Source organism: Argentina silus, assembly GCF_951799395.1.
Source record: "Argentina silus genome assembly, chromosome: X".
Classification (NCBI taxonomy): Eukaryota; Metazoa; Chordata; class Actinopteri; order Argentiniformes; family Argentinidae; genus Argentina; species Argentina silus.
In genome coordinates this window covers 6,980,915-7,007,858 of record NC_139653.1, presented here as the reverse complement: position 1 = coordinate 7,007,858, position 26,944 = coordinate 6,980,915, and the positions used below count along the sequence as shown (strand labels likewise).

Here is a 26,944-nt window from a genome sequence, read left to right as displayed (position 1 = left end):
TAAAATCAGCCTCCTGGGTTCGTTTTTGTGAACAACGAAATAACTCTTTAAATCTTATTAGACTAAAGTACTTATCTGGTAGTAGTTCTGAAGGCTAAGATAATCTTTACGGTAATATACGTTAAATAAATGGCAATATTATATAGAAGAAGTTATTGAAGAGACAAGAGGGACCTGTTTAAGCCATGAATTGATGGAACTATTTTCGACTGCTTTCGGAGAGAGAGAAAGACGCACCAGGGCCTCACTGTCCAGCTACAGCAGTGGATTAGCTAGTGTAGCTAAAGCAGCTAGCTAGTTTAAATAGAAACTTCATAACTTCAAGAAATTAATGGTCGCCTCCTTTGAATGCGGATCGCGAAAGATCACATATACGCTCTCAAAATATCGCCATGGCCGTATCAAGGTGAGATTCACAGTTTCAAGATTCATGTTATTTGTGGCATGATGATTACGCTAACTAGCTAGTAGCACTAGTAGCTAACAAGTAACAAGTGATAGTAGCTAGCTAGCTAACACAATGCGCAATGGCACATTGCATTGGCCCATGCCAGTTAGTTGCAACATCACTTTCATCAGTGTTGTTCACAGTATCTAGTCGACCTTACTGGTTGACACTTGTCATTAGCTAGCTATGTTGTGCATGGCGAGCAAAATAATCTAAAGTAAATGTGCCTGTCTGTCATTTTGCAAATAGATTATCTTGCAAATGAGATAAGCGGCCTCGTGTGTTATTCTTATGCGATTAGGTAGTCAAGTTCCCTGATATGGTGATAGTTAGCTACTGGTTTCCCTCGTGTCGTGTCATTAACTCACCTTTGCGGGTTATCTACAGTTGCTGGGAAATCATATTATTGAGCCTGTGAGTAATTTGTAATCTCATGTGATATAGCAAAGTACTTGGTATAGAACGCTAATATTTTTTGAACTATTTGACCAGCTAATTCCACTGGATTTCGGGCAGCCCCTGCACAGCCCTAATCCACACCAATTTTCTGGTCGCTAGCCTAACTAAAATGGACGGTTAGTAATGATCACAAAGTTAGCTCCACAGTAGCCGTGTTATGCATGTTAATCCTTAAAACTGAGTGGGTGCAGTAGTTCATCATCATCTCAGTGATTGAGCTCCGTTAGGACCCTCTTACCACTAAACATTGTGACTGGTTTTTGGAATGGTCCCCAGGGCGAGTTGCCTCTCACTAGAAGGCTGTAAACAAACTGGTCATGGTTTGCAGTCATCCTAGTATGCAGTGTTGTGTTCCACATAATATTATAACGATGCTAATGCCTTTATAATGGTGCCTGAGCAAGGATGACCTGTGATCTGAAGTTAAACCGAGTTGATCCCAGTATTAATGTAGCCTAGACTTGCTAGCTGAAGATTAACTCTCAATAATTTAGGTTCATCACTCTTAGTTTGGACCCCTGCCATGTCTTTTGCAATTGTTCATGCTTTGCTTTCATGTTAACTTAGCCAGTTTCTTAAATTCAGATGCTTTGTGCAGATTTTCCTCTCTTATCTGCATAAAGAAGTGAAACTTTGCTTGCAGTAGACTGAAGTATGAGAAGTCATAGACTATTTTAGATATTGACAGACTTGCCTAAGTGTAGTTCTATTTGTTTTGCTCTCAGAGGCAAATCAATTTCTCTGCCATTCCCCTATTTTTGATAGATCAACCCATGTCTCTGTAGATTTTCATGTGATGAAGTTTGGATTTGTTTTCGTCCAAGTTGGCATGTTGCCATGCTGCACAGCATCTCCCATTTTAAATGGCCCTTGGTTTTATTTTTAGCCAGAGGTGTTCAACACTACTGTCTCACATCAATAGAATGTAGTGTAGGGTGTAGGTTACTCTGTTTGAAGTTCTGGTTTTCACTTTCACTCACTTCATGCCCCAGTCTTGAAGGACCCCCTAAGTGCCAGGTAGCTGCAGTGCTTTTGAAGTTATGTAAAATGTTCTTATAATTCTATCCTCTAAATCTCATTTGGTAATGTAAAAGTTAAAAGTTCTCATTTGTGGTTTATTCAACAGTTGCTCTTTGGTTACATATGACGATGCCATCTGAGATCAAATAGCCTACAAATAACATCTCAAAACTCAATTATTTTCCAAACAATACAGTAAACAGAGCACTGGAGTTCAATCTGCATGCACATACCAGGTAACATTTGCCCGCCCTAATTTCAACATCTACTTTCCACTTTTTTGCCCCTTCAGGCTTGATCGTCTATTCATCCTGCTTGACACTGGAACAACCCCGGTGACAAGGAAGGCAGCTGCTCAGCAACTTGGAGATGTGGTCAAACTCCACCCACATGAGCTTAACAATCTGTTGTCTAAGGTGAGTCTGCTGGCCTTACCCTCTTCCTCCCGCAAGAGTGGCCACATCTCCATCAGGTGGTCCTCACTGTTGTCTGCGTCTTACTCCTTTACTAGCATTGTCCCAGGCTACTGCCGAAATGGTAGTAGTGGTAGTAGTGATGCTGCTGCTTTGAAGTTGTGGACTGAAATGTCACACCAATTAGCATACATGTGGAGGGAAAAAAAACTATGATGCTGTTCTGTAAACTTATAATATAAACAAATAAGTAACTTTTTACACAGTTAAACCAATATCCCTACACACCTTTTACCCCCACTGCACAACACATTAACACCTGTGTTTCTGCACTGTACTTAATGCAGGAGTTCTCACCATCAGAGTTTCTGTATCTTTTATGTTTTGTCTCTTACTACATCCTGCAGGTCTTGACCTACCTTCGAAGTCCAAACTGGGACACACGTATTGCAGCAGGTCAGGCAGTTGAGGCCATTGTAAAGAATATTCCTGAGTGGGACCCAACTCCCAAGCCTAAAGAAGGTGAGTCACAGGCCCATTGATTACACACTGATGTTCTGTAATATTCTGGACAGCTGGGAACAAATAAAGCTTTAAAGGGGAACTGACATGCTTTTTACACTATCAAATGACACTAATCATTAAAATAGTTTGATAAACACCATTCATTCATGTGATGCATGTTTTAACATTGTCACAAGCGATCACACATGAAAATGTTTCTACTTTTATTGAATGTTGCCAAGTGAATAAGGCACTTGTGAATGTTCTGTAATAGGTTTGAACTGATAATCAGTCCTGTGTTTAGGGAAATTGAATAGAAAATGCTTTAAATGTAAACATGTCAGTCTATCCCAGAATGGGGAACGATAAATTTACCATCTTAAACAATTTCAATGGTGGATTTGACATATCTCACAGGTATGTTGAGTACAGGGTTTCCGGACAAATGACTAGCTACATTTTAATTTATCTGACATTTGAGAAATCCGTATAATCCAGACAACCATATATATTGGATGCGTAACCCATTAGGGCATCCCACGCTTATCAGAATGACAAATCACATTTGGATCAGTGGAGGCTGGTCCATTGAGGAAAAGGAGGATGGTTTGCTGTTGAATTGAGGAAAAAAAGAGAGGCTACATCTGCTGCACAAAATGCACTCATCTCTTAGCTCTCACACACACAAAAAATGGCTGAAATAAGTAGTTTCACTTTCTGTGGTCTCAATAATGATTCCAAATGGTTTAACATGGTATTGCATGTACCAATAGAGGAAACAGGATTTTGAGTTTCTTCTTATTTAAAGAAAACTACTCTGTTAAGCTCCATTCATTCACATGTTTTTATTTTTTTAACATCTGTTTCAGTGTAAATATGAGGAGCTTCCAAGGATGGTCCTTAGACCAAATATAGCAAACTGAAATCCTGACCATCCAATCAAAAATCATAGGCTAGCTAGTTCACTGACTGACTGTGTGTCTGATTGAATTTACATTAATTGCCTCTTAAAGCATTGGAGCCAGTGCTCAAAATTTACTTTTTCACATTGTAGCACACATGGTCCAAAACCAGAACATGTAGGAGCACCAACAAAAAAACAGTTCAAACAACACTACAGATAGGTGCAGTAGATCTTCATAAGGCTACTACTGCACGATATGGGAGGTGAGGAAAGTAATGGTCGTAGATTAGAGAAGCAACGTGAATAGATACAGAAAATGTATAAAGAGAACTCCCACTCCTACAAAACATTATGTTGCACCTGCAGGGGTTGCTAAAGAGAGTAAGGGAAAATACATGGACTCCAGTGGAGATTTTCCCAAAAATGGCTTTTGAAAATGATTTTAGATCTAAAACGGCAATCTGACTTATTGACAAGAACAGTATATGTGTGTGTGTGTGTGTGTGTGTGTGTGTGTGTGTGTGTGTGTGTGTGTGTGTGTGTGTGTGTGTGTGTGCGCGCATTCGGAAACTGTTCAGACCCCCTTATTCCACATTTTGTTATGTTACAGCTTTATTCTCTTATATTATTTCCCTCATCAATCTACACACAATACCCCATAATGACGAAGCCAAAACAGGTTTTTAGAAATGTTTGCTAATTTATTAAAAATAAAAATCACATTTAAGTATGAGATGAGAGGATCTGCAGAGAAGAATGGGAGACACTCCCCAAATACAGGTGTGCCAAGCTTGTAGTGTCATACACAAGAAGACTTGAGGCTGTAATCGCTGCCAAAGGTGCTTCAACAAAGTACTGAGTAAAGGATGTGAATACTTATGTAAATGTGATATTTAATTTATTTATTTTTAATAAATTAGCAAACATTTCTGAACCTGTTTCGGCTTTGTCATTATAGGGTATTGTGTGTAGATTGATGAGGGGAAAAAATTAATTTAATAAATTTTAGAATAAGGCTGAAATATAACAAAATGTGGAAAAAGTGAAGCCACATGTGTGTGTAATATATATATATATATATATATATATATATATATATATATATATATATATATATATATATATATATATATATATACACACACATACACACACGCACCTGTTCAACTGCTCGGTAACGCAAATATCTGATCAGCCAATCACATGGCAGCAACTCAATGCATTTAGGCATGTAGACATGGTCAAGACGACCTGCTGAAGTTCAAACCGAGCATCAGAATGGGGAAGAAAGGTGATTTTAGTGACTTTGAACGTAGCATGGTTGTTGGTACCAGACAGGCTGGTCTGAGTATTTCAGAAACTGCTGATCTACTGGGATTTTCTGGTTCGAGATGATAGAAAGGCAACAGTAACTCAAATAACCACTTGTTACAACCAAGGTATGCAGAAGACCATCTCTGAAAGCATAACAGCCCAACCCAGTACTAGCAAGGTGTACCTAATAAAGTGGCCGGTGAGTGTATATCAGTGCCTTCGGGAAGTATTCAGACCCCTTCACTTTTTCCACATTTTGTTGTGTTTATAGACTCAATTTAAAATGGATTAAATTAAAAGAATCAATCCACACACAATACCCCAGAATGACAAAGCGAAAACAGGTTTTTAAAAAATCCAGTAAATTTATTAAAATTGAAATACAGAAATACCTCGTGCATAAGTATTGTCAACCTTTTGCTATGACACTAAAATGCAAAAATGTCATCAACAAATCACTCAATAAGTTGAATTGAGTCCATCTTAATGCAAGGATAATAGTTCATGTAATTTTGGAATTAATATCTTTTTTATAGGGTCTCTGATTTGCATAGGAATCAATTACACAGTGTGTGGATCAGGTTGTCATTACAAACTGAGCAAATGGAGAGGAACAAAACTGCTCAGGAATGTGACCCTGACACCTGGGGAGACTAAATCTACAAAGTTAAATGGTGGAGACAAAAGCACAGTCGATGGGACAACATCATCTCAGTCACTCTACAAAATTGCTCTATAACCAAGTGGCCAAAAGGAATCCCTTAATGGAAAAATAATCTCTCTCATATCCATAATTGTGTTTGCAACAATGAATTCAAGTGGTACAGCGAAGAAAGTGGCTGGAAATGTGTTTATTTGGTTTTTACTACAAAGCATACAAGTTTGGTACAAACTTTGATGCACCCAGCACATGCAATGCAGTTTCCGCACCATCTCTTGTGTGAAGAATAGTGGTAGCTGCATCCTGTTATGGGTATGTTTGTCACCGGCAGGGACTGGGGAGTTTGTCAGGATCAAAAGAAAATTCAGAAAATTGCTGAGTTGGTAGTGACATCCTAATCCACACAGTATGTAATTGATTCCTATGCTAACCCTAACCCTAACCCTAACCCTATAAAAACAAAGATATTAATTCTAAAATTACATGAACTATTATCCTTACATTAAGATGGACTCAATTCAACTTATTGAGTGATTTGTTGATGACATTTTTGCATTTTAGAGTGTCATAGCAAAGGGTCTGACATGAGGTACATGAGGTATTTCTGTATTTCAATTTTAATAAATTTACTGAAATTAAAAAAAAAAAAAAAAAACCGCTTTTCATTCTGGGGGTGTGTGGAATGATGGCAAATTCTTTTAATTTAATCCATTTTAAATTGAGTAACACAACAAAATGTGGAAAAAGTGAAGGTGTCTGAATACTTTCTGAAGGCACTGTATATATGTGTGTGTGTGTGTATATATATATATATATATATATATATTAGTAGTGCTTCTTGAAAGTATGTGAACACCTTTTTTTAGTTTTTACCATGAAATCTTTATTTAATCAGAACCAGTTTTTTTTTTACCTGACATAACCAATTCCATATGTTGGTTTAGAAGAAATCATGCGTGTAGTAGAAAAACTAAGTTATGAAGAAATTAGTGCAGGTGCAAAAATAAGTGAAATCATTGATTAAATCAGGTCGGTAAGTAGAATCAGGACAGCTCTTTCGGAAATAGTTTGGGCGAGACTCTGGTAAATAGAGAGAAGACATCTGGTCAGTTTTGTGTTACCCATACAGGTGAATGCAAAAACACCTTGCAGAGAGGAAAGGACATCTCAGAGGACATCAGGAAGAGGGTAGTGAGAGCTAGAGCAGTCTGTGGAAGGCTATAAATCTCAACAAGATTTGAGCGCCATCCGTCCACTGTGAGGCAAATCATTTACAAATGGAGAACATTTAACATGACAGCAACTCGGCCTAGAAGTGGACGCCCTTCCAAAATATCCCCAAGAGCCACAAGGAAAATAATAAATCAGGTAAAAGCCAACCCAAACATAACATCTAGAGATTTTCAGACCTCCCTTGCTGCATCTCAACTGTTCATGCTTCAACAATAAGAACAACACTGAATCGAAATGGCATTCATGAGTGGGTTGCTAGGAAGAAGCCTCTGCTGTCAAAAAAGAACCAAACTGTCCGCCTTAACTTTGCCAGAGATCACCTGGACAAGCCTAAAGGTTTCTGGAAGTTCGTTCTCTGGACTGATGAGTCCAAAATTTACCTTTTTGGTCACAATCAAAACCACTATGTTTGGCAAAAACCCAACAATGCCTACCACCAAAAGAAACTTATCCCAACAGTCAAGCATGGTGGTGGGAATGTCAAGATCTGGGGCTGCTTTTCCTCCTCTGGACCTGGATGACTCCACATCATTAAGGGAACCATGAATTCTGTGGTATACCGAGAGATTCTTGAACAGAATGTCAAGCCATCAGTCTAGCTGGGCTGAAAATGGGTCTTCCAAAGACCGTCAAAGTTCTGACCTAAATCCAATCGAGATGCTGTGGCAGGACCTGAAGCGGGCAGTTCATGCCAGACACCCCTTAAACCTCACTCAATCTGTATTTCAGTGTCAGTGAAAAAATCATTTAGGAAAATTGAACGCATCGTTTTTTAAAACGTTTTGGAATTGTATATATTTATCTGTATCACTGTCCTTACTGCTTCTAACTGAGGTGAGCCCTCTGCTGCCATTGCCATAGGAACTGCACATTTTACTCACTTGAATGGGGAAGATGGGGAGTGGAACAGCAGTCCTTAGAAGGGCTGTGATAGAATCCAATTCTAAGAGTCTTACAATCTAATTTTGTGGTCTTAACCAATAACACAGCCCTTATCACTTCTGTGTCGCATGTAAACCTGCACTAACCTGATTGCCTGCCTGGACGCATCATCTCTAAAACATGTCCTTTTTTGTTCTTGAAACTGCACAGATTATGGCAGATTTAGAGAGTCCTTATGAACTTCAGACGACCAATAGTTTCTGAAATGTTGCCGCTGTCAAGGACTGTGTCTTTGAGAAGTTATGCAAAGCATCATATCAAAATGCAATACTCTAAATCGAAATTAAATAGTTTGGTTCCAATGTTGAAAATAGCCTATCTGTGCTAAGCAGTCATTTTGCTGCTATAAAAGCTTTTGGCGGGGCATGAAAATATTTAAGACCGGGATTTGATTGCAGAAATGTGATAATGCTAGAACAAACAACCTGTCGAGTTTCTGCCGTTCTCCACCGTCTCTCCGTCGATCTAAAGGAGCATTTGTAAACATCCAATCTCCTTTCCTGTCTACATTACTTAACCAATCATAAGCTTCAGTTTGAGACATTTGACAAGGAGCCGATTCATGCCAACATATAAGGTATGTAGTGCCACTACTGCATTTCATTTTATAATGATAGTCACAGTACGTTGCCTGGCGACGATGTCTCCATCCACACTGGTTTATGATTTTTTTTTCTGCCAGACTATGAATAGGTGTGTATGAAATGCACTGGGAAAGGTTTTCTCTTATGCAACTGTGGTGTGGGTCTTGTCTTAACAAGTGGCAGATGGTTATAAAGCGAGTATGTGGCTAGAAGTGGATAGCTAGAATTGAATTAATATCAACCTGAAACACTCACAATTGAATTGCAATGAAACTACTCAAGGACCTTTTACAAGCTGTTTTTACACTGCAATTAGTCCTAGCTAGTAACCATGGGTGTGTCTGTTCATGGGGTCCAAATAGAAAGTTTGATTCAATGCATGTTCTCAGAACCGATAATCTACTTGTCATATGAATCTTCTGATTGTGACAATTAATGTTCTAACAGTGGTGTGGGATTCTTTATTCCAGAGTCATGTGCAGACTTCTCTCCAGAGGACTCGTCGCCTGACCGGTTAAGTTTCTACCGGTTTGACATCTCCCGCCTGCTCAAACATGGTGCCTCTCTGCTGGGGTCTGCTGGCGCTGAGTTTGAGGTCCCAGATGACACATCTGGTATGAATTACCTGCTTTCTCTTTCCCCTATTGGATTACCTGTGCTTTTAGTAGTGTGGAGCACTAATAAGGTTGTCTAATTAAGATTGCATCAGATGGAAGTGCTATTAGAAAATAAGGAGTCCAGGGGTGTATAACATGAGTCCTGATTTTTCCAGTGTACTCTATCTTGATTCTGTGCATGTTGTATTCTTACTTTCACCATGGCGTTGCTTTCGGTCCATATATCTAAAGTGGTTTCAGCAGCTATCCAGAGCATATTCTTTTCGTTTGTGTAAGTGGAGAAGCACACAACAAATGGACCATTATCTGTCTCTCAAATTTGCTTTTCAATGACCTGCGATGAGTTTGAATATAATATGATGCTTTGTCCACTCCATTTTAATGTGATATCACCATTGCTGTATGTTCTCCTGAATTTGTTTTATTTTTCCCAGTATTAACTCTCCAGTGATCTGATCATCTCTTTTCAAGGTCCTTTGTGACAGAGCAACTTTAATGTCTCTGATGTATGCACACAGTGCTTTGACAAAACGTTGAGAAATACTGCCCTAGATAGAAGTCCATGTATTCATCATGAATTGAGGTTTCTACAGAGCTGCAGTGTATACTACAGTATCACTCCATTCTGTGGCCTACCACTGACTCCCTGTCCTTGCCTCTCAGGTGAAGTGGACCCCAAGGAGCGTCTGGCTCGTCAGAGGAAGCTGCTGCAGAGGAAGCTGGGTCTGGACATGGGAGCAGCCATCGGCATGGACACAGAGGAACTTTTTAATGATGAGGATCTTGACTACACCTGCACACCGAGTGGCCCCAAAGCCCAGGGAGGGAAAGGCTCTGCCTGCTCCAGCTCCCGCAACCGTGTGGTCAGTCACACTGCCTCTACCCCCTGCTTATTATCCTGTATATTCATATTCTTTCTCAATTGTTAGAAACTCAATTCCTTGTGTCCTCTCCTCTGTCCTCTATTCGTTTCCTACTCAAAATGCATTGGAGAAGAAGATCCTAAGTTTCTCCCCTTAGATATTCTCCTCCAATGCTTTTTGAGAAGGAAGTGGGTGGAGGACAGAGGAGAGGATGTGAGGAATCACATTTCTAACAATTGACAAAGAGCCCTAGTCTAATACAAGGAAGCATGTCAGGAAGTGGAATCAAGAGTCTTGAGTCTTTTCCCATTATTTTAGCTTTCCAAATATAGGTTCAGTGTCTTTGAGGTTGGGATTAGAAGCCCATTGCTGGAGTTTCTTTTGTTTTTCTTTTCTGACAACAGGCCAGCATGGTAGGCTAGGGACTGACTTTTCCTCTGTAAATTGCTCTGAAAACTGGGTGGTGTTGCAAACTGTTAGAACTATATTTGGGTTCGTCAGAACTATTTTTAGGTCTATCCTAATAGTATGCTAGTATGCCAGATGCAAAGTCAAGATGTGTGAAAGGTGTCAACTCTTCACTCTGCATTGGTCTGTGCTTCAGGGTGCATCACTGCATTCTGTAATCTGTACATGGATCTGAATGAACCTCATCCTTTTACTAGTGCCTGATGAAAACAAACAGTTGAACTGTTGATGTCAAGGGTACTCGTGTGGAATAACAATTTTGCTGTATTTCCAGCACATGCAGGCCGCCGAGTTGATAGACTCCGAATTCCGGCCAGGCATGAGCAACCGACAGAAGAACAAGGCAAAAAGGATGGCCAAGCTTGTGGCGAAACAGAGATCGAGTGACATGGATCCCAATGAGAAAAGGTACATCTTATTTCTATCAAAGGTATTTTTTAATTGGATGACTTGGGTAGGAATTCATTAATCAATGTTTTCCTCCCCACAGTTATGACAGTTTTGAGGGAGAGCCTGATGAGAAGCGCAGGAAAACTACCAATGTTGTCATCGACCAACCAGCAACAGAGCATAAAGTCTTAATCGATAACGTTCCAGATAATTCCAGTCTTTTAGAGGAGGTAAGGGGTTGGATCAAAAAGCTTTCTGCAAGAAATCATATGACCAATACCATTTCCACTCGGAACTGAAGCACTGTATGATACACATGCTTTAAGAACACCCTCCAAGTTTTCATGAGTCATATTAAATTTAAATGTCTTCTGCTTTGCCAATAGACCCAGGAGTGGCCCCTGGAGAGCTTCTGTGATGAGCTGTGTAATGACCTCTTCAACCCCTCATGGGAGGTAATGTCCTTGCCCACCTGATAAAATGTACTTTTTATACTGAATACAGTTCTTAGTTTTGTTCTGGATGTATGTATGATTGTATGTATGTATCCAATGTTTAAATGACCTTTCAAGTAGCAGTAGACTGACACTATACACATTTGGAGCTTGTTTTCGGTTAGCCCTGACTATCTCTGTGCATCCAGATTCGTCATGGTGCAGGCACAGGCCTCCGGGAGATCCTGAAGTGTCAGGGTGCAGGAGGCGGGAAGCTGGTGGGATTTACTATAGAACAGGTGCCATCTTTATGTATAGTGGTGTTTTGCTTTCAACCTCAAGTAGATAAGACTTACATCTTCACATCCCGTGATGGGTCACGTCTGACCTTTTTGATCTTTTCAGATGTCCCAGCAGCACCAGGAGTGGCTGGAGGACCTGGTCATCCGGCTGCTCTGTATCTTTGCTCTGGACCGCTTTGGGGATTTTGTATCTGATGAGGTGACAGTTTCAACCTTGACTGTGAAGTGAATGAATGGGGATGCTAAAGCAAACTGGTGGATATTTAACACCCTCTTCTCTCTGGCCAGGTGGTAGCTCCTGTCAGGGAGACCTGTGCCCAGACACTGGGCGTGGCCCTGCGCCACATGACTGACAGTGGCGTCACCATGACGGTGGACATCCTGCTGAAGCTTCTGACAGAGGACCAGTGGGAAGTCCGGCATGGTGGTCTCCTGGGCATCAAATACGCCCTGGCGGTCCGACAGGTACCATCGGCTCATATTTCAACCTGCTTGCCTGTGCTGCTCTCACCGCACATGATCTGTGTTAAGAGGAGTTAAGAGTTAGTCTTTAGACTGGACCTCTGCTATGTTTCTTTTCTCCCAGGACCTGATCAAAGTGCTGCTGCCCCGTGTGCTCCCAGCCATCACAGAGGGCCTGCAGGACCTGGATGATGATGTGCGAGCAGTGGCAGCATCCTCCCTCATCCCTGTGGTGGCTGGCTTGGTGCAGCTGCTCCCGCACAAGGTCCGAAGCCCCTGCATACAGACTGCGTTCATCCAAACAGCCCCTCTGTCTCTTACCACCACCTACTGTTTGTTTTTTTCATACTTAGGATTGAGAATGGAGAACCTGTGCCTTCATGGCACCCCACACATAAACCCCATTCCACAACAACCCAGCGCCGGTTCAGTCAGAAATGTAGATTTCTTTCCTTAAAAATGTGAAAGATTTAATATTCAAATGATTTTGTGGGAACCCTTACCAGAATCATTAATGAACTGTATCATGTGGATGAATCCCTTTTTTACCTCCATCAATAACATCCTAATAGTACCCAACCCTATTCATACCTATCTAATTTTCCATGTCTGATCACTTTAGTGCATTTTGATTTTACTGATTCAGTTGCCCTCATCATTTTGTCAGTTTCTGGTTATGTTGTATAGGTCCTGGACACAGTGGTTGTTTGTGTTCTGATGAAGGTGTTCTCTGCTGTGTGGTTCAGGTGCCCTTCATAGTGAACACCCTATGGGATGCTCTCCTTGACCTGGATGATCTCACAGCCTCCACCAACAGCATCATGACCCTGCTCTCCTCTCTGCTTACTTACCCCCAGGTCCAACAGTGCAGGTGAGTCGCTCATGGGTTTTACAGATGGAATGAAACCAAAGGGTTTTGAAATAAATGTTGTTTTTCAGAAAATAGCAAGAACTGGCTAAAACTTTGTGGTGTTAGTTATTTTGCCTAGGAGGCAGCTGGTAAATTACAGCTGAATTCAACTTTTTGCCACAGGTGGAGCAACGTTGCAAATTGCTCCTTTACATCTGAATGTTCTGCCAGTGCTCTTATGCAAATTTCACAAGATGTTTGAATGAGGACAATTTGTAAAGGGTTTCCCAGACCCACTAAAGTATTTTTCCCCCTAGTATGCAGCAGTCCCTAACGGTTCTTGTCCCTCGTGTTTGGCCATTCCTGAGGCACACCATCTCATCAGTCCGAAGGGCTGCATTAGAGACCCTCTTCACACTCTTATCCAAAGCTGACCAGGTGTGTGTAAGACAGAGCAAGCGAGTTGGCTTAAAGCTAAGTCAGTCTAAGTCAACATTATTGTTTCTTTTGATGGTGGTATAGGTTGAGTTATCTGATCAAGAGAATTATTTGTTCTAGAGCTGTGCACTTTGGCTCAACCCCATCCTGCAAGACATGCTCCGACACATTTTCCAGTCCTGCATCCTGGAGAGCAATCAGGAGATCCTGGACCTTATCCAAAAGGTTTGTTGTTACAACACACACACACACACACCCCTCTTTACGAGTCACACACATTCTCCAGGTTGAGATTCATGGCTGATGATGCAACCTGTTTGTAATGCATGTGCGGTGTTGTCTTCCAGGTGTGGACGGGGCTGCTGCGTCAGGCCCCTCAGCAGTACGTAGTGGCAGCCAGCTGTCCCTGGATGGGTGCTTGGCTGTGTCTGATGATGCAAGCCTCCCACATGCCCATAGACATCAACATGCTGCTGGAAGTCAAGGCTCGCTCTAAAGTGAGAATACGGCCACTTGGATACGCATTATCATTACATCAGCTACATTGTACGAGTTCACCAGTGTACTTGTGTGTTTGATATGTAGTATGATCGTGCAGGGCTCCAGAGTGCAACCATATGGTCACATTTTGCGACTATTTGACTTGGCTGTGCAAGTTCAAAAAAAAAATTGGTCACACAAGATGCGAGCTGCAAAAACTATCAGAGAGTGCTCAATTGGTCTACATCATGTTTTTATAACACAACTTGTTTGATTTTCATTCAGCCTTCTCATTATTTCGTTCTAATGGCAAACTTATAGCCCATCAGGGATGCTATGCATAACATTATACATTCAACTGTTTACTAATCCTCAGCCAAAACATTGTTGCTCATTTCCCTGACAAGTCACGTTTAGAATCACCACTATTCCAAAACTATTCTCTGGTAGTTTTCGCCTGCTGAAGTGAAAGCCATAGGCCTACATGAAAACAAATAATAGTTGAAGCGTAACGCGTCTGTCCAATCTTTGAAAAATGAACTAAAATGATTAGGCCTAAATTAGAATAAAAATAGAAATTGAAAAACTCTGTGAGGATACGAAATTAAGCGCTGCTATTCACAAGCACCCACCAGAGTGGCAGGTGATCACTGCAAGATTTACCCGCCACAAGGAAAATGTAGGCCTACCCCTATTTAGTTCTCGGCAGGTGTTCATTTCAGACCCTGCAAGTTGTGTGGCAAAGATATTGTATATAGGATGCACATGTATACATAGCGGAGGCTTTCACCAAAGCAGCACAGCGATGTCCAGTAAGAACATATATTTGGCTTTTCTTTTTCTTTTTTTGATCTGCGGTGCCTTATAATTTGTAGGCCTACAGACAACCCTTAACTATGTGTGTGGATAGTTGTTTAAAAGCCTAATTTAACATTCTCTCTCCAATCGATATCCATATGACGTTTTGGCCTAAACTGTCAGTGTTATGCATGCTGCCTGGAAGTGCCTTCTCCCTCATGCAATTGCGTTGTCATGATCAATGTTTTTTTTAATGTTTGGATTGTCAAATAGTAGGCGATGTAGCATGCATTTCTGTATGCGTTTGTAAATAGTAGGACCATTGTAATAAAGAGGACTGTTTAGCACACACACACACAGCACAAGTTGTCTCTGAATGCAATGGCAAGTTAATTTCTAAGATGATGAGCCTCCTCATTTTTTCTTTTGCATGACAACATTTTGGTGCAACCAAATCATCACCAAATGAAAAAGTTGATGGCACCAGTGCTCCTCTGGAGAACCTCAGTCTGGAGCCCTGTAATGTGATTGTTTATCATGAGTGTATGAGGTTTGATGCCTATATTCTGTGATTGCATGTGACAGGAGAAGCCTGGTGTGAAGGCTCGTCAGGGAGTCATTCAAGTAAAGGAGACTGTTCAGGAGTACATCGCAGGGGCGGAGACTGTGACTGAGGACCCGATGACGCGGGACTACGTGGTGACACGGGCTCGCCTCATGGCTGCCAAGTTCGTTTTGTTCTTCCTCTCTTAACAAGGCTTTTCATTTTGACCCCAAGGCATAATAAAAATACAATGCACAAAATGGTGAAATTAGCATGAAGTCAGTTTCAGTTTGCAATATAATAACTTTTATTGATGTTAAGATTCATACTGTATTCTACTTCTTTCTTTAATTCATCATGTCTCTCTCTCTCCCTCTCTGTTAGACTGCTGGGGGCTCTGTGTGGCTGTATCTGTGACCCACAGCTCAACTCGTCCTCCCAGGAGATCCGGCCGGCTGAGTCTTTGGGCCAGTTGCTGCTCTTCCACCTCAACTCCAAGTCTGCCCTGCAGCGCATCGCTGTGGCCCTGGTCCTCTGTGAGTGGGCTGCACTGCAGACGGTAAGGCCTGGCCTGAGACTGGGCTCTACAGCCCATGGTGGCAAAGGGTCCTCCCATCACTCGTCATTGCTCTGATCCACTGTACAAGGGTTTTTTCATTTGTAGTATGTGGTTTGGTAGCAGTTTCAATAGGACACCACACAACAATATTTAAATTAATCTCTCTCTCTCTCTCCCTCTCTCCCTCTCCCCAGGAGTGTCAGGTGGTGTCCGCCATGGTCCTGCCACGTCTGTTGGCCATCCTCACAGAGCAGCTGTACTATGACGAGATCGCCATTCCCTTCACACGCATGCAGAATGAGTGTAAGCAGCTCATCGCCCTGCTGGCAGAAGTCCAGATAGACGTGCGAGAGCGACTCAACTGCAACGTGTTCACCATAGACCAGGCCAACGACCTGGTGAGGCCCTATACCCACACTGTTTATGATCTCGAGAAGACAAAGAAGCCGGTTGTATTACCATAGTGCTTTGTACCATCTCTGGTGGTGGCATTATATAATGGAATAATGTTTCATAAATTGAGTAAGTTCTGACGCAGGCCCTGCATGGGGGGGTTAAAGGAGCCCAACATATTCAATTATACCACCCACTCATGGCCTGCCCTCAGCCTCTTCCCTTACTGAAACTTTGCTGAAGGAAGTTTTTGTGCTGTTTTCTTTTGCGGAAGCAAAGGGGAGCCCCCTGTCTCTGTGCGCACCCCGGGTTAATGGAGATTGCACTCCATTACGCAGAATGTTGAAACCCCATCTTCCCTGACTTCTTGCCTCGGTAGGTGACCACCATCTTTACAGAGTCCACGGGGGGTCTGAATTTCAAGTCCAAGCAGTATCAGCCCCTGGACAGCAAGCGGCAGCAGACTCAGTCCACGGTGGTGGAGACCAGCACGGAGTGGCAGCAGCTGCACCTGCGCGTCCACATGTTCACTGCCTGTGCCGTGGTCAACCTGCAGGCCCTGCCTGACAAGCTCAACCCCGTGGTGCGGCCACTGATGGAGGCAGCCAAGCGGGAGGAGAACACCCTGGTGCAGGGCTATGCTGCCTCCTTCATCGCCAAACTGCTGCAGCAGTGTGCCACCCGCTCACCTTGCCCAAACCCCAAGATCATCAAGAACCTCTGCTCTTCTGTGTGTGTGGACCCCCTGCTCACACCCTCCTCTGCTTTTCCTGTACCCCCCTCCCAGGAGACGGCCAAAGGCAAGGCACACATCCTCATCTAACTTTAACCACGCTACTTCACCGTTACTAGGGTGTTTATAGGGGTTATGTTTGAGTTAATGTGGCATGTCTGACCTTGACAGTCTTGTTTACCCCTCTCTCTTACCACTAGCTGGTGTGTCTGAGAAAGACTGCATGTACCACATGGTCAACAAAACAAAAGGGATCATCACCCTGTACCGTCACCAGAGAGCAGCTTTCGCCATCACTAGCAAGAGAGGCCCTGCCCCTAAACCTCCCAAGACCCCCACCACCGAACTGCCCCCAGGCAGCACCATAACCACAGACACTGATGAAGTGAGTTGGCGAGAGACGGCAAACATTTACCTACAAGTTTACCTGTGTTCAAGATGATGCTCATGATTGTTCCTCTTACCTTTGCAGAGTAAAAAGCCTGGTCTTGTCCAGAGAAGGGGGGCGGAGTTCTCCCTGACAACGGTTGCCAAGCATTTTGGTCCAGAGCTGACCGAGTCACTGCCCTATCTGTGGGAGTCTATGGTGGGACCTTTGAGGGCAGTGGTGGAGGACAACCAAGGCATTGGTACACTTAGAACCTTGATGTAATACTGCCCATTGCAACACAATGACTGTCACACAGTGGATATCTTTAAAGTGACTGGTCAAGAGAGAAAGATGCAACATTGTTTTGGCTGAAACAGTGCGATTGTAAATGTGAATGTATATTTTTACGTGCAGCATGACTCATGGTGTTAGAATGAAATGACATGAAACGAGATCGAGGCCAACACGAATCAATGTAAAACAAATGTGTTTTAAAAATTCAATCAATCACTTTGGCCGGTAAAATAACAGATTCGTGGGTGACATTTTTCACCTTGGTTGGTGGACCAAAAAGTACATTTTCTTAATGTCTTCTCTGGGTTTCAGATGGCAAGCTCCAGTTGGAGAGGGGGGATACTGCAGCCCAGGACCTGGTCAACTCTCTACAGGTGCTGGAGGTCACGGCTGGGGCCATGGCCCCTCAGCTCAAACCTCTGGTAAGAAATCCCCTAGAGGGGCCCAGCCACTATAAAAAAAATAAAATAAAAAAAACCTGCCTCATTTGCACTACCAAAGTAAACTTTGTAGGTTATTTGTCAAATAAATAAACATTGTCTTAATATTTGTGTAGCTGTTGGAGCACCTGCCCCACCTGTTCACCTGTCTTCAGCACCCCTACACGGCGGTGCGTCACATGGCTGCACGCTGCGTGGGCGTCCTCAGTAAGATTGCTACCATGGAGACCATGAACTTGTTCCTGGGGCGCGTGCTGCCATGGCTGGGGGCCATCGAGGACACCACCAAGCAGGAAGGAGCCATCGAAGCCATGGCCTGTATCCTTCACTCAAACCCTCACACACAGTTCCCGTCAATATGTATGATTAACATGCATCTGCTGCATCCCACTTCTCCACACTGTTCATAAAGCACTTGGGCACTTTCTCACATGGATCTAGATGGGAATGGAGTGGTATGTCTAGACCAACACAGTTTTTTTTATTAGATTTTTTATGATCTTGGGTAAGGAAATAGGATGCAGCATTACTCGGGTATGAGTATTGGGGTACAGACAATGATGGCATTATTGCACAACGTTGACATTTCATGGTTGCCAAAAAACTTGGCCATGAGAGAGCACCATAGACGTGTATGTGTTGTGGTTGTCCTTGACCCCGACCCCTCCCTTCAGGCGTGATGGAGCAGCTGGAGGTGGGCATAGTGCCCTACATCGTGTTGCTGGTGGTGCCCGTGCTCGGTCGCATGAGCGACCCCAGTGACAGCGTACGCTTCATGGCCACACAGTGCTTCGCCACGCTCATCCGTCTGCTGCCCCTGGAGGTAGATTAACACCATCCACTGGCAATGCTGCAGAACCATCTACAATGCTCCGATCTGTCTACATGTCTGCCCACTGGCCAGTAGAGAGCAGGATGTCTCAATCTTATTGTACTCATTGGTTCTATTCTATTCCTTGCATCGTCTTTCATCGCTTCTTTTTAAAAGTGCATTGGAAGAGAAGATCCAAGGTTTCTCCCTTCTTAGATATTCTCCTCAAATGCATTTTGTTAAGGAAGCAAGTTGAGGTGATGTGAGGATTAGACTATTGGGACTCGCTGTATGTGATGGTCATTTGGAGGATGTGTTCTCTATCTAATGATGGTAGCCATGTTGATTGATTGTGACCTTGATGTCTCAGTTTATTTGTCTGTCCATGTGTTGAACAGAGATTACGTAGGAGTGATGAATCACGTAATCCCAGACACCTCAATGTCAGCAAGATTCCTTCAAGCACCGACGGACAGTCTAATCTTCTCACCCCATGTTTAGAAATGGAAAAAGGCTCTGCACCTGCAGACGTGGCATTAGAAGCCTAATTTTGTGTGTATGTGGTGAAATTCAGGCGGGTATCCCGGACCCTCCCACCATGTCAGACGATCTTATTCGTCAGAAGGCCAGAGAGCGACACTTCCTGGAGCAGCTGCTCGACGGGAGGAAGTTGGAGAACTACAATATCCCTGTACCCATCAAAGCCGAACTCAGGAAGTATCAGCAGGTGTGTGTGTGTGTGTGTGTGTGTCTCATATCTGGACACTCCAGGACTGGATAAGGGACGGCTCTTAAGTTAAATAACTCTGTAAGCCATTCAGCACTTTGTGCCGCTTCATCTTCAGTCATTGTTTTCTGCCAACCCTACAAATGGGTTTTGTTTTTAAATGCTGCAGGCAGGATGGGGGGGTGGGGGGTGACAACAAATAGCTTTTGAACAGAACAAATTTAAGTAGTGAAATGGATGGGCATGTGCTGTTGGCAGCTTGGTTGCCTGCTGAGCCACACATCCATCTCTCTAATGGACTCCTGCAGAGTAATTGGCTAAAGCTCTGCTGGTCAACACAGCACTGACAGGGCAGCAGGCCTGCCATCATTTTCAGTTCTGCTGCTTTGCTTTGCTACTGTCTTTACTCTACTATCCAGTAACTAGGGTGTGCCATTGAATATGAAATGTGTGACAAAGCTCTGAGTACGAAGCAAATACATTTGTAAAGGCTGTGACATTCATCTCTCTCTCTCTCTTTCTTTCCAGGATGGAGTGAATTGGCTCTCCTTCCTGAATAAGTACAAGCTGCATGGTATCTTGTGTGATGATATGGGCCTGGGCAAGACACTGCAGTCTATCTGCATCCTGGCTGGGGACCACTACCTAAGGTATGGCAGCACTTTGACAGTGTACACCTGAAAGTCCAAAGGTTGCCAAACTCGGCACATTGTAGTGAGTTCTCCTGTTTGTTGAAAGAGTTGTCATGTCTAATATGGATGTTGTGCACAGGGCGGAGGAGTATGCCAAGACCAAGGCGGTGGACTGCGGCCCCCTGCCTTCTCTGGTGGTGTGCCCCCCCACCCTCACGGGCCACTGGGTTGACGAGGTGGGCAAATTCTGCACCAAAGAGTACCTGAACCCCCTGCACTACACTGGCCCTCCCACCGAGCGAGCACGGTAAGCCCTGTGGACCCCCCACCCAAACACATGACCACAAGCCCACCACAGAGGGTAACTTATTAAGCGACTTAACGGCTTGAATATTATCCTTTCTTCATTGCAGGTTACAACACCAAGTGAAAAAGCACAACCTTGTAGTAGCCTCTTATGATGTCGTACGGAATGACATTGACTTTTTTAGGTGAATTATTATCCTCACAATTTCTTTCAACATTGATTTTGAAGTAAGTTCTTGTAGAACATTGTGTTTGATGCACATTCTTAATTTTCAGGAATATTAAGTTCAATTACTGTATCCTGGATGAAGGTCATGTTATCAAGAATGGGAAGACCAAGCTCTCAAAGGCCATCAAACAGTTGGCTGCCAATTTCCGAATCATCCTATCAGGAACGCCCATCCAGGTGGGTGCTGTTGTCTAGTGGAACTGCCAACATTACGTGGACTATAAACGATGATCCAGTACAGCTGCAGGGATTGCATAATTTTTTTTTATGCCAAATGCAAGCCCTGCAGAAGCCTGTGCAGTGCTTGTTTTGTTTGTTTTGGCATTTGAAGTCTTTAATTGAAGAGCATAATCCCTTTTGAGCCCCCAGCTCAGATCAATGTGCCTAATCTTTATACTTCGCTGGGGAAATGATTCCTTCTTCCACCAGTATTTTTTGCATTTGTTTTTCATCGTTTCTGAGTGTAGTGTTGGATGAAATTGTGAAATGATGCCTCTGCAATTATGCATCTGCTGATGTTGATTTGTTTAGCCCAAGCATTATGCCTACTTCAAAATCTTGGCATTCAATTTAGTGTGATAATATAACTCATCTTTTTTCTCTTCCACCCAACCACCCACCCTGGTCTTCTTAGAATAATGTTCTGGAGCTGTGGTCGCTCTTCGACTTCCTCATGCCAGGCTTCTTGGGCACAGAGCGCCAGTTTGCAGCCCGTTACGGGAAGCCTATTCTTGCTAGCCGCGATGCGAAGAGCTCATCTCGTGAGCAGGAAGCAGGTAGGTTCAATGGGCTGATTTCTTCTCAGCTATGATTATGTTTGTGTGGTCAGACCTCATTGCCAACCAACAATGAGAGCAGGGAAGGAGAACTAACTCCCAGAGTGTGTTATCTGTGGTAAATTCAGTTTCTCTTGACCTCCAGGTGTTCTGGCTATGGAGGCGCTGCATCGGCAGGTGCTGCCCTTCCTCCTGAGGAGGATGAAGGAGGACGTCCTCCAGGACCTGCCCCCAAAAATCATCCAGGACTACTACTGCAACCTCAGCCCTCTACAGGTGGAGTTCAGACACATTGGGAGGCTCCCTTTGTGAAAAATACATTTTGTAGTTGAGTGATATAAAAGTGGATGGGCAGTGACTTTGGTTTGTGTTTACAACCCCCCTCCTATCTGCCTGCAGGTTCAGCTGTATGAGGACTTTGCTAAATCCCGGGCCAAGGTCAGTGTAGATGACACCATCTCCACAGCCGAGTCTGCCCAAGTGGAGAAGCCCAAGCTGAAGGCCACAGGCCATGTCTTCCAGGTACTATGCCTATGTGGTGTCATAGGCCACAGCATCTGTTGACGCAGCAAATCTCTTTAAAGATGTATTCATAATGACATTTACATATTATGTGTGTATATACCTTACTTTGACATTCCCTCCCCAGGCTCTGCAGTACTTGAGGAAGCTGTGTAACCACCCAGGCCTGGTCCTGTTGCCACAGCACCCAGAGTACAAGCGTATCACAGACCAGCTTGCAACACAGCACTCCAGCCTCCGAGACATCTCGCATGCGCCCAAACTCTCAGCCCTAAAACAGGTATCGTATTATCCTCATCCCTAATATCTGTCAGTTCTGAAATGGGTCACAGTCCTCTCATCCCCAACACTATACATCTTAATCAGTAGTGTTTGAAGTTAGAAGTTAAGTTCAAGTGACATGTGTGGATGTTTGCTCTTTCTCTCCATCCTCCAGTTGTTGTTGGACTGTGGGCTTGGTGGCAGTGGCACAGCAGAGGGAGGCACAGAGGCGGTGGTGGCCCAGCACCGAGTGCTGATCTTCTGCCAGCTGAAGAGCATGCTGGACATCGTGGAGAACGATCTTCTGAAGCCCCAGATGCCCACAGTGACCTATCTGCGCCTGGACGGCAGTGTGCAGGCTGGCCTGCGCCACTCCATCGTCTCCAGGTAAGACACAGACAGTAATGGTGTCTCCACACTGATTCTATGACGCTACACCAGTATAACTCCTTGGTAATTTTCATATAATAATCCATATTATACAAAAAACACATCAGATGACTTAGTGCACACTGGATGCATGGAACTGCAACATGAGAAAATGCACCTGACAAGCTAGACATTTTGCTTACAAGAGCCTTTCAACTTCATGCAAAATTGCTACAGTTTCGATACAGTTTGTGCACAAACTTGTCCAACTATTAGCTTCAGCAGCACAAACTAACAGTGATTAACTACAAGAATGGGGCCCAAAAGACACTGTTCCCTTCTCACTGCCTTAGCTCACCTTCTTTTTCTCTCTCCCCTCATTATCGCTCTCTCTTCCCCCCCTCATTCTTTCTTTGTCGCTCTCTCAGGTTTAATAATGACCCATCTATAGATGTGCTGCTGCTCACCACTCATGTGGGCGGTCTGGGTCTGAACCTAACTGGTGCTGACACGGTGGTGTTTGTGGAGCATGACTGGAACCCCATGAGAGACCTGCAGGCCATGGACCGTGCCCACAGGATAGGACAGGTACGGTGCTGGCTCTGCATAGACACACAGGCCTGGCAGTCTGTGGGGTGAGAAGTGACACGTTTCTTGTGTGTGTGGCCTGCAGAAACGTGTGGTGAACGTCTATCGCCTGATCACACGAGGCACGCTGGAGGAGAAGATCATGGGGCTGCAGAAGTTTAAGATGAGCATCGCCAACACAATCATCAGCCAGGAGAACGCCAGCCTGCAGAGCATGGGCACAGACCAGCTCCTCAACCTCTTCACTCTTGACAAGGTCAGTACCCTACCAGACACACACACACGCATGCTACACATCCCTCACTAGACGTTTGGTGAACTATTTGCTAGTTCAACCTACTCTCTTACTCGCACATACATTATTAGCTAAGTGGTATGCCTGTCTAGGGTGTTTGTTCACCTCTAAATGGAACTGTCTGGTTGTGTTTCAGGATGAGAAGGGGGAGAAAGGCGAGCCCTCGTCATCCTCAGGGAAAGCCTCCATGAAGTCAGTATTGGACGGCCTGGGGGATCTATGGGACCAGCAGCAGTATGACACGGAGTACGACCTGGGCAGCTTCATGCACTCGCTCCAGTAGCCTTTCCCCCTTGATGATACAGTCCCACCACCAGCCTAGAAGGACCTGGACAGCTCTCAGGACGCTCATGGGAACCCCACCCAATCCCGCCCCTCCCAAGCTACCTGTCAGTCTTCCAGTAGAGATTTTTACTCCTCAGAGACTTCTCCAACACAGCGGAAGGGGGAGGGGGGATGAGGTTAATGGTGAGCTGTCCAAGAGAAACCACACATACACACACACACACACCCACACACCCACCCACCCACCATCGTATTAATGCCCTTTGTGGCTGGCTACTGGATTGTGCTGTACTGTGGCTGGCTAGAATGGGTGTCTTGGGTGATAGACCTGTGACTATAGATTACTCCCATCCTCCTGGTGGTGCTAGTCTTCCCCCACATCCCCTGTAAGCACATTCATGTGACCTTTCTCACAACATAGAACTCTATCCGTTTGTTGGCACAGGAGGATAAATAGAAGAATAGAAAAAAGCTGTGGCCAGCGCTGCTCTAACCATGTTGAGATGTTACTCTGAAAGGCACTGCACTGAAGCAGCATTACAGGGACTTGCCGGGGGGTCACTTTGAAGCTGGCCCCAGAACTTGTCAGAGTTTTAAGAAAATGTGGAGTTGTAAATATTTCTGTAATTGCGGCTTCTTGTTTAAAGGGATGGCTCACTATTTTGACACTTACATTAGTTTTTAGATGCGTCTCCCATCGATCGATCCAGATGTTTTTTAGGTGCGTCTTTGTTATTTAACGATGTCCAGCAGCTTGCTAGTTCAACTTGGCTATTTAGTGGAATAGCATATTGGGTAAGTAGCTTCCTACTCTAAAAAGCACAAAAACGTCTTTTTAGAGACTTCAAAGCTCCTTTTAATGTAGTTATTTTATGTCTATAGACATAATAAACCGATGTCTTCTGTAATGTTTTCTCACAATTCTGAGCATTATTGACAATGTTTGACTTCTGACTTCTTCTTACTTGGATCGTTGGGACACCCTGAGACTCTGTTATTTAGCTACATCGCAAGACTAACTGAGTAATGTGAAAACAAAGATTTGCACTTAAAAACTATCTGGATCAATCAACATGGGATGTATCTAAAAACAAATGCAAGTGTCAAAATAGTGAACTATCCCTTAAAGCTGATAGAATTGTAATAAATTCTACACACCTTTCACTAAGTGTCCTGTTTCTTGTCTCTTAATAGGCTGGTGTATCATTCTGTTGATTGAAGACCACATACATAAAACATTTTATGATGACACAGATGATCTATGAGTGAACTTTGTAGCAGTCAATGGGAGTATGACATACTGGTTTAGAGTTTTCGTTCAGTCCGGCACTACAGGAAGCTTATTACTACTTTAATAAACCAGTGACTCTCAAACCCCATCAGCCATATTGCTGCAACTGGGGAACATGAACTACTTGTTGAATCCAGATGCCCTTTTCTTTACAGTGCCAAACTGTGGAACACAGACTGATGCCTATGCTCAATGCATCAAGAGTTTCTGACTCAGTCTTGGGAAGAATATCAGGCTCATGATTTACAAGTTAAAGCAGATATATTTTTGTGTGTGGTGCCTCCACTCAGATACCTACTGTAGTGTGTCGTCTGCTGTACAATATATTGCTGAATTAGTAAAAACACAACATGGAAGGGTGCCTATTCTGAATCTCAAGTATAAGTTGTTAAAGGGATAGTGTGACATTTTAGCAATTCATTAGTGGGCTTGCTTCAATATTTGTATTATTCTCTATATACTCTTTTATTTTTTTCCACTGCTACTCCAACTTTTAAGCAACTCTCACCTATCCAACTTGAAAATGTGCAGAGATTTTTTAAGTAGCATTGCTTGTATTCAACTTTTTCAAACTCATTATACTTCTTAAAATGTGCATTTTCAAGTTTGAATAGTTTAAGACAAATGTCTATGGAAACCAAAAGATGGAATTTTTGAACTACAGCTGCTCTTGCAATTTTCAAGCTGTTCACACCAATCCAACTGTAATCTGGGCCATAAACTCCAAATGATCAACCCTGATAAAAGCTCTTTGATGCCTATTAAACTTTTTTTTAACTCCAAAAACACTGATCCAGTTAACAGAATGTTGATTTAGGCAAACATTCTGTGAGCTCCTGTTACTGCAACTGTCATGGACCTTTCAGGACTCGTCAATAAAAACAGCATTAAGACCTGCATAATTCATTCTTAGAATGATTACACAACAATGCACTCTCTTGGCAACTACTTCTACCCCAATACAACCCCTTCTCTCATCTATCTGCCTATATGCTTCCCTCTGACCGTCCATTTTATCCATTGATCACCCTACCATCTCACTACTATCTCACTTTCTTTCAACTACCCAGCTAATCTATCGTCCACAGTTGACCATCTTTAAACCCACTACCAAAATAAGACCAAGCCCATGAAGTTTCTTCTGGAACTTTTTTTCACAGTTTGTTCTGATTACCCAGAGTCAGATGATGACTCATTTGATAAAAGATGTATATCACTGCGTGCAGTTTGATGCTTGTTTGAGCTAAATGCTAATTGCATTAGCACAATGAATGGAAGTCTCAAGGAACAACTACCTAGCTCCTCTCAAAAGCAGGGAAATAGAACTTACTACTACAAAGCTGAGAGTGGGTGCAAGGGTAGGCAGTAAGCGGCCTCATGTCAACAGAGCATGTTCTGGTGTAGGTCTATTTCCCTGTTTTTGAGAGGAGCTAGCTAGTTGTTTCTGGAGACTTACATTCATTGGGTATTTAGCTCCAAAACGACCTTCATGCAGAGACATACATACAGTATCAGTGAGTTCATCTGACTTTGGGAAGTAGAAACAATGAATTGCCAAAATCTCACACTATCCCTTTAAGGACACTGATGTAAGTTGGTTGGTAAGCTCCTTGTAAGGCTTCACTGCTTAATGGGTCACATTATTGTATGCCACGTTAGTACATTTTCATGCCTTCCATGCAAATCTAAAATTATAAGCCCTTACTATCTTAACTTACTGTCTTTTTACCTGAGATATCACAGCTCAACTGATAGTAACGAAAATGTAACCTACCCATACAATCATTTTTCATAAGTTGTGTTGGTGTGTGATAGACACCTCACTGAGCCAGAGCAGAGAAGGGTGAGAGAAAGGTGGTAAAGAGGACATGCAAAAGAAGACAATGTTTCACAGCGTCATACAACTACGTTTAATAAGATTTGCTTATTAGTACA

At 43.3% G+C, this 26,944-nt stretch overlaps 1 protein-coding gene across 1 annotated transcript; it reads left to right on the top strand.

The window, feature by feature from the left end:
* btaf1 (BTAF1 RNA polymerase II, B-TFIID transcription factor-associated) lies at positions 1–24,882 on the top strand. Its single transcript, XM_083696009.1, has 38 exons — positions 1–406; positions 2,220–2,343; positions 2,748–2,862; positions 8,953–9,096; positions 9,763–9,962; positions 10,705–10,838; positions 10,921–11,050; positions 11,207–11,275; positions 11,464–11,553; positions 11,660–11,755; positions 11,845–12,021; positions 12,143–12,283; positions 12,765–12,889; positions 13,186–13,306; positions 13,427–13,531; positions 13,654–13,803; positions 15,170–15,312; positions 15,513–15,687; positions 15,882–16,085; positions 16,460–16,880; positions 17,014–17,198; positions 17,286–17,442; positions 17,790–17,899; positions 18,034–18,235; positions 18,592–18,740; positions 19,303–19,455; positions 19,984–20,105; positions 20,227–20,394; positions 20,501–20,578; positions 20,670–20,799; positions 21,257–21,398; positions 21,544–21,674; positions 21,798–21,920; positions 22,048–22,200; positions 22,357–22,568; positions 22,979–23,138; positions 23,224–23,394; positions 23,570–24,882. The coding sequence occupies exons 1-38, from the start codon at positions 393–395 to the stop codon at positions 23,714–23,716; spliced, it is 5,571 nt and encodes a 1,856-aa protein (XP_083552135.1). The 5' UTR covers positions 1–392; the 3' UTR covers positions 23,717–24,882.
* The last annotated feature ends 2,062 nt before the right edge of the window (positions 24,883–26,944 follow it).